General features: G+C 39.6%; 1 protein-coding gene across 1 annotated transcript; it reads left to right on the forward strand.

Moving 5' to 3' along the window:
• Positions 1 to 521: 521 nt before the first annotated feature.
• LOC103801703 (GPI ethanolamine phosphate transferase 2-like) lies at positions 522 to 7356 on the forward strand (the record flags this gene model as incomplete). The annotated part of the gene is made up of 2 exons (XM_009074127.1): positions 522 to 734; positions 7139 to 7356. Coding segments are annotated over 2 exons (431 nt in total), but the record flags the coding sequence as incomplete, so codon positions are not given.
• Between the last annotated feature and the right edge of the window lie 1015 nt (positions 7357 to 8371).

The following is an 8371-nucleotide window of genomic DNA, read 5'->3' on the forward strand; positions in this document are numbered from 1 at the left end:
TAGCAACATGATATTAATTACATCTTGAGCTGTTATCATTATATTGAGAAGCTTCTGGAATGCTGCCAACATTATTTTAGATTCTCATGCTTTCTTCATGGATTTAAGTAGTGCTTTCTGTTGTTTCTAATGTAAAAGTTATCAAACCCTCTTAGAATATAGGCTGCAACTTGATGTTGAGGTGATCTCCTGGACCATCTGTTTTCTTGCTTGTACTTGTATAACATTCATGTTGTGTTTACAGTAGTTGCTAGTATTGAACAGTGATACTGGCTGAGAGTTTAATAAATTTTGGATTTGCAGCAGCAGAGGACAGCAGCTGAAAAAGATCAGTCAGCTCTCTGTAGACCACTTGAAACAGCTGATCTAATACCAGTGAAAACATTTTGAAACTAATAAGGTGCCAGCCATCTCTGGAGAAATAGAATGAGCCTGTTATTAAAATACTTCTTTTCCGCTAATTTTTTTCTTGCTTTTTTTTTTTTTTTTTTTTTTTTTTTTTTTTTTTTAACTACCTTTAGGTCCTCTAACCCAACCTGAACGTGTGCAACAAACAGATTTAGCTAGCACACTGGCAGTAGGCCTTGGTCTACCAATTTCAAGAAACAGTGTTGGGAACCTTATATTGCCAGTTGTTGGAGGCAAGACAATGAGAGAACAGCTACGTTTTGTGCACTTGAATGGGTTCCAGCTTAGCAGATTGCTGCAAGAGAATACACCTGCATATGAAAAAGGTAAATTAGCCAAAAAAAAAAAGCTACATATATACTAAAATGAGATTGGTTATAAATGTTTGTACTTTTAGATTTAAGAATCTAACATGGTACTGCAAATTAGCTATTCAGCTGAGAGAACTATTTGGAGAAATGCTACTGAGTTCAGTCTTTACTGTAACCTACTTTGATACACTGCCTCTGAATCAAGTTTTTTTAATGACCAGTAATACTTCTAGTAGGCAAAAGAGCAGAAATAATGATGGAGTAAAAGTAATTAAAGTAAAACTGCCAGTGTAGTTACATCTCAGTAGTTTCATATCTGCTCTTTGTGAGGTGTCTTACATAGGGCACTGATTCTGAGCTGTGTGGAGAATTAGCACAATGGAATAAATTTTCTGGTTTAAGTAAATAGATGCTTCAGGTAAAGCTGAGAAATAAATTGGGTAAGTTATCTTTTTATTTCATTTTTATGTATGAATTTACTTGGAGTGAGAACCTAGAGAAGTGCAGAGTTGCTTATTAAAAATACATGTGTGTGCATACTTGGAGGAAAGAATAAAAAATACATGGAAAAATGAACCAAACTTAGAAAAATGTAGTATTTCATTAGAAGCATGATATAAACTGCAATATAAGTAAGGAAGTTAATATGATAATTAGGTGAAAAAAATTGAGTCAGAGGATGAAGGAGAATATTTTACCACTGACACTAGAAGATGTCTTAAAGTGACTGTGAAGCTTGTCACTTGGTTTATAATCTGTTGAATCATGAAAATTACTAGATGAGAATGCAGAGCTGTGTTACATCTATGAATAATTAAAGTGGATAGCAATGTAAATTTTGGCAAGATGATCATTGTAGGTCAAGAATTAATTATCTTTCAACATCACAGATTCTAATCATAATTAAACCCTGTCCAGGAACCGCAGCAAAACAAATGCTGCTTTTGATAGCAACATGTCAGTTGTAGGACCCATACTCCATCTATTATGAATTTTTTTTTTTTGCACAGATTTCTTCACTTAACCTATTTATGTCAAGTGAGGAAACTTGCCCTGTTGGTGAGGTTCAGGATATGCCTGTGCTGCTGAAAATTCCATCATAAAACTCCATCTAACAGTATTTCTGCAAGCACTGGTGAAACAGATTGAAGCTTCTACCAGCTTCTGGCTTATATATTCACTTTTTTTTTGTCTGGGAACAGTTTAATTTCAATTCGTAGCTTTCATCTGAGAAATGGAATCAAAATTGCTGAGGATGAACATGTGAGAAATTTTTATGCTACTCGTTTGTGACTGCAAACTGCTATTAGAGTTTATGCCTTACTGAAAAGGAGTTGGAGGGACAAAGCATCCACAATGAGTTTCTCTCCTTTCAGTAACAGAGTCTCTGTATCATGGTCCTAGTCTAGGTCCCAGTCATGGTAGCTTTTTCTGCAGTGTCTTAATGTGAATTCTCCCTATTGCTGTGTATCTTCTAGAGGGGTCTCATTTTCCTTAGTGTCCTAGATGTACAAGGCTGTAGCTTACCACTTTGGTCAGGCCAATTAAGACTGGAAGGGAAAAGATACATGCTGTTTGTTTATTGTTGATTGATGTGGATGCTTCAAGCCCTAGCAGTACTAAAGAAAGTGTCACTAACTCAGTGACTAATGTGTGTAATTTAAAAGCATGCATGAATAGCCATTTGTTTTGCATGGCTTTTAAGTGAAGATAAATGCCATTCCACGTATTCGGCTAAAAGCACTTACACCTGTGTGCATATCTGTTGTGATTCCCCTATAAAGAGATTACCTTGTGGGCAAGTAATGATATTCAGTAATCTGATTCATGTTCAGGAAGATTGCCCCGTTTTTAAAAAAGGTAAAAAGGATGTCCCTGAGAACTACTTAGCAGTCAGTCTCTTCTCTTCCTGGTAAGATCATGAAATGGATCCCCTTGGAAGAGGTGTCAATACCCATGGAAGACAGGAAGGTTATTAGAGATGGCCAACACTGCTTTGCCAAGGGCAGACTGTGCCTGACTGATTTAGTGGCCTTCTACAATGAAGTAAATGCATCAGTGGATGAGAGAAAAGCCATGGGTGTCATCTTCCTAGACTTCTGTCAGGCCTCCCCCAACATCCCTGCTGCTGTATTAGTGATATGGATCCAACAAGTGGACTGTTAAATGAATAAGAAGTTGACTGTATGGCCCTATGTGTAAAGTCAGTGTCTCAGTGTCCAAAAGGAAACCAGTAATGAGTGGTGATCTAGTGAAAGATGTCTCCATTCACAGTGGTGGGGGTGAACAAGGTGCTGTTTAAAGACAACCTGAACCTTTCTATGATTATAACATGGGAAAGTGAAGAGTGACAGTTGCCCTTTTTGGGATAGAACAATGATGGGCATGCATCTCTGCCTGGGAGTGGATGATGAAGCAGCTGAGAACTTTGGGGTCAGGATTAGTGAACAGACATAGGCAGTATTGTTATGGGTGTTGCCTACAGAGTCTGATTGAGAAGAATTAGGATGTTTTCAAACAGCTAGAGAAAGCCCCATGCTCACCATCCATGCTGCTCATATGGTGCTTCAGCCATCCTGTTGCAGTTCAGGCTAGATAACTGGGCAATGAGGTGGGCTGAAAAGTGGCTCAGTTACTGGGATGCAGTGGCCGTGATCAGCGGCATAAAGGCAGGTCCCTAGTGATCAACCGCAGGGTCTGACACAGGCCAGTAGTATTTAACATCTTCATTAATGACCTGGATGATGGGGCAGGGCACCTGCTCAGCCAGGGGAGGGCACAATACAAAACTTGGATGAGCATTTGAGGCAGTAGGTGGGTCTGCTGCCGTTCAGAGGGACCTTGACAGGCTGGAGAAATGGGCTGACAAGAACCTCTTAAGGTTCAGCAAAGGGAAATGCCAAATCTTACAGAGGGGAAGAAGTAATCCCATGCAACAATGCAGATGGGGTATTGACTGACTGAAAAGCAGCTTGGTGAAGAAGAACAAGGGATCTTTGGGGACACCAAGCTGAATATCAGCCAGCAATGCTCAGTGTAAAGTAGGCAGTCTGTGTCTAGCAGTGCTTCCATCATGTCCTGAACTTCTGAACATGCACTTGAATGATAAGCTAGGACTTTGAAATACATTTTACAGTGAAGTGAAGAGTCACGCTTGCGAGAGGATTGGATGTTGTTACTAAAATGTGTGCCAGCCTTTCAATTTGGGACTGATCCTGAACTTTTATTAGATGCATGTGTTGATTGAAATAATTTGACGCGTACTGGGACATTTGTATATTGAAACTGGAGAAGCCACTTTTACATTATTCATTCTTTTCTTTCATTTATAGTTCTTCTTAAATGATTGCTGCCTGTGGCTGTAACTAAGTGAAAGTGTTGTCAAACAGGTGCTTGCGAAGCATAGCCATCTGCTTGTGATAAGATGGTAGGGAGGCTGAAGCAGAAATTGCTAATGTATTACCATGCAAATAAACCACTGTCAGAGCTTTGGGAAATGTGTAACTGGACAAGCTTGCTTTGGATTTTGCCTTGAGTTTAACTTGTCTTATGAGTATTCCATGCAGGAGTGACTTGCCAATATAACCTGCCAGTTAGCAAAAGGCTTTTCCAACAACCTAGTGCCTGTGACCCTTATTTTATACTTCCTGCATACAAATGTGCCCTTGTACAGATACTGTTGGAGTTCTCAAAAAAAATTTGGTAACTGTGGTCCTTTATTCCTATCTGCAAGATCTTTAAATCATTCACTTGTATGTGGGTTTGAGTAAAACAGTCATCTTTCGTGACATGGACAGAATAAGTTTGGTGGGCAGTAGAATGGAAAGAGGTAGATGAGAATGAAATGAAAATGCTAAAAGGAATGAAGAGGGAGTCTGGGCAAGATGCATGAAAAGAACAGAAGCAGAAGATGTGCAAAGAATTTATTTGTATTTCTAAATGTAGCTTGGACTCATTTCAGTGTTCTGTATAATGAATTAGTGTCATGTCAAATCTCAGTTTGATTTAAGCTCATTTTAGATGATCCTTTATGGATTTCCTCAAAAGTATGAATATTTAACTCCTATTTCAAATATACTGGAAAAGAAACTTCGTAGGGAATTCACTGTTCAGAGAACTATAGGAAGGAAATTAAATCCTCCGTGCACACTGGTAGCTATCTTGATATACAGGTGTTTACTGTTGGCTGAATTGTACTTTCTGGCAGATACCTGCAAGCCTCCTGCATAGCAGGATGAGTGCACTTTGGAGTCTGCTAGAAGTTTTGTGAGTTAAATACTGCCTTCTAAAATTCTTACTTTGAATTCAGTGCACAGTAGATCACAAAGTGTCTTGTATGGTAAGAGTCTTAAAAATGGTAAGCACAGTTCTTTCATAACTGTACAAAAATGGTGACTAGAAATAGTTTATTCATTTCATTCACTTGAAATAAAATTAAAAATGTTTCTGGATTCAATAATGTACTTTTGCTGAAAAGGCTTAACAAAAAATGTAGTGTTTTTTTTCCTAAGTGATATACTGTCCATCTACCAGGAGTAAAAATGAGCTGTAACTTAAGTTTTATGACACCAGAGTTATATCAGTGATTGCTTTGACCTTTATTGTCTGAAACTGTACAGCAAATGTTTTGCCCTACTTTTAGCTAAGAAGGGAGGAATTGGAAGTTACAAAAATTTCAAAATTGACATTTTTGCTAAGTTATCAACTTTCAAGTGAAATTGCAGGGAAATAGCAAGGACTACTAATGTGAAGTGAAACTAAACATTTATTTTTTTGAAAAGAAATGCAGATAAATAGGAATATTCTCACACAGCATAATGTCCAGTGAGATACGAGTTTCCAAAAGTTATGCTTTTGCTTTCCATGTGTCATCAACTGAATTTATGTTGTGAATGCATACTATACTCAGTGGCCAGTATTTTAAAAACAGAATCATAGATTGGGCAAGGTAGAAATGGGTCACTGCAGGTCATCCAGTTCATCCTCCCTATTCAAGCAGGGTCCCCCACTGCATGTTAGTCTGGAATGTGATCAGACAACTTTGCATATCTTCAGAGAAGGACTGTGCAACCTCTCTGTGCAATCTGTTTGAGTGCTCAGTCACCTGCACAGTAAAGAAGTTCTTCCTCGTGTTCAGGCAGAACTTCCTGTGCATCAGAGTCGTCTCGTCGCCTCTTGTCTTATTACTTGGCATCACTGAGAAGAGCATGGGTCCATCCTCTTGATACCCTCTCTTCAGATACTTGTATACAGTGATGAGGTGACTGCTCAGTCATCTCTTCTCTAGGCTGAATAGACCCAGCTCCCTCAGAAGAGACATGCTCCAGATCCCTCATCATCTACATAGCCCTGTTCTGGACTCCTTCCAGGAGCTCCATGTCTCTAGTGTACTGAGGAGCCCTGAACTCCCGGTGAGGCCTCACCAGGGCTGAGTAGAGGGGCAGGATCAACTCCTCAGCCAGCTGGTAATGTGCTTCCTAATGCAGCCTGGGATCCTACTGGCCTTCTTGGCCACAAGGGCACACTGCTAGCTCATGGGCAGCTTGTTGTCCACCAAGATCCCCAGGTTCTTCTCCACAAAGCTGCTTTCCAGCAGGTCAACCTTTAGCTTGTACTGGTGCCTGGCATTATTCTTCAACAGGTGCAGGACCCTGCATTTGCCTTTGTTGAATTTCAGAAAGTTCTTCTCTGCCCAACTCTTCAACCTGTCTATGTCCTTCTGAAGGGCTTCGCAGTCCTCCTGGGGTATCGGCCTCTCCTCCCAGCTTTGTGTTGTCAGTGAACTTGCTGAGGAGACACTCTGTCCCTTTGTCCAAGTCATTGATGAGCAAGTATACACTGGACCCAGTATTGAACTTTGCGGGATACCACTAGTGAGTGACAGGCCTCCAACTGGATTTCATGCTGCTGATCACAACCATCTGAACTCTGACATTCATTCAGTTCTCAATCCATCTCACCGTCTACTCATCCAGCCCTCACTACCAGGTGATGTGCTGTGTGTCTACTTTGGTGTTTCCTCTAGAGACTGGCTATTTGATCGTTTCCCACTTAGCTTGTACAATAGGTCCTGGATAATGAATGGCTCTGGTGGAAGACATTGCTGTTTTTTCAGGATCTGAAACATTTGAATTATTTGTCCTGGAAACTTTTTGTAAAAGTAAATGGGTATTTTAATAGGTTTGACAGTTGTTAGAGGTCTTGAGGTTTTATTAGATTTGGGTTTAATTGCTTTTATTCTGAGTAACTGGGTCATTATGGTGTTGCCACAGGAAGGTAGTGTAACTTTGTAGGTGTGAAAAAAATTTCAACCTCCATAGTAATTATGTATTTTTATATACGATACAAGCAAATCAATCTCTAATCAGTCCTCTTTTGTTCATGGATCCTCTTGCCTCTTTTCTTTTCTCCCTGCCCAGATCCTGGATATGAACATTTTAAGACAGCAGAAAAATCCCACGGTAATTGGATCAAACTGTATTTAGAGGGAAATAATTCAGAAATACTCTTAAATCTTGGCAAAAAGGTCCTGAAGCAATACTTGGAGGCGCTGAAGACTCTGAGTTCTTCACTAAGCAAACAAGTGGCACAATATGACATGTATTCAATGATGGTTGGGACTGTGATCATTATGGAGGTATGAAAATAGATCTTTCTCTGTGAAAGCTAAGTGCACAAAAGTAAAGTATCTTGGTTTTGACTATTTAATGTATATACTTACAGGTCTTTAGAATTACCAAGTATGAATTCTTAGAGTTGGGTGACATTCTGCTTGGATAAGTTTAATAATCTTTTTAAAGCACAGTCTGGCCTTCAAAATGATTCAAGAGAGCTTTTGATATAAATTACTTATGTGTTGGTGTAGCTAGTTATGGTAAATATGGAGATGTGCTGCAACTTAAGTTACTTCCATATTAGTTAGCCTTTTATTTTTGAGTAGCTTTTCTGCATCATGAAAAAAAAGTCTGGCAAGTAAATTTCTACCTGTTCCTCTTTACTTAACATTGAGCATAGCTGCTCAAAACAGGCAATGCCTTAGATGGACAATTTTCACTCTTTGAGGAACTGTTCTTTGTACTGATAGATTTAGAGCCCTGAAATAAATACTTGCTGTAAGGTGCTGGGTTGCTCCTTCATATCTCATGTAGTAATAAAGATAAGATATGCCATGTCTGGAATTTTAAGTGGATCTCTCCAGTTGATATTTTGGGCAAAACTCAAGTGCTGGAAATAGCTTCTGTAGTGATGCTTTGAGAACCATGCTGAAGCGATACCATGATACCATGCCTGGACACTGAACTTCTGTGTACCAAAGTTTGCACTGACCTTTTAAATGACAAGATTGTCAACTTCTGTAAGTATAAGTATTGTTCCGTAGGACAGAAGTACCTATGGAAAGTACAGTAGTAAGCTTTCCTTAGTCCTTGAATGTGTGCGGTGCTATATAAGACTGTGTAGCTGCTGTAGCTCCAGTCCTGTTAAGTGCCTGGAACAGATTAACAATATGTGAGCAAGGCTCTCCTTGAGTGTGGCTGGTGGGACCAGTGTATGCCTCGTGATTACTGCCTCCCATCCTGTGGAAGATGCATGGTAAAGGCCACCGACACAGCAGGTGCACTGCTCTGTAGATCTTGTCGACCATGTTGAAAGAG

The sequence above is a fragment of the Acanthisitta chloris genome, unplaced genomic scaffold (assembly GCF_000695815.1).
Source record: "Acanthisitta chloris isolate BGI_N310 unplaced genomic scaffold, ASM69581v1 scaffold31344, whole genome shotgun sequence".
NCBI classification, from domain to species: Eukaryota; Metazoa; Chordata; class Aves; order Passeriformes; family Acanthisittidae; genus Acanthisitta; species Acanthisitta chloris.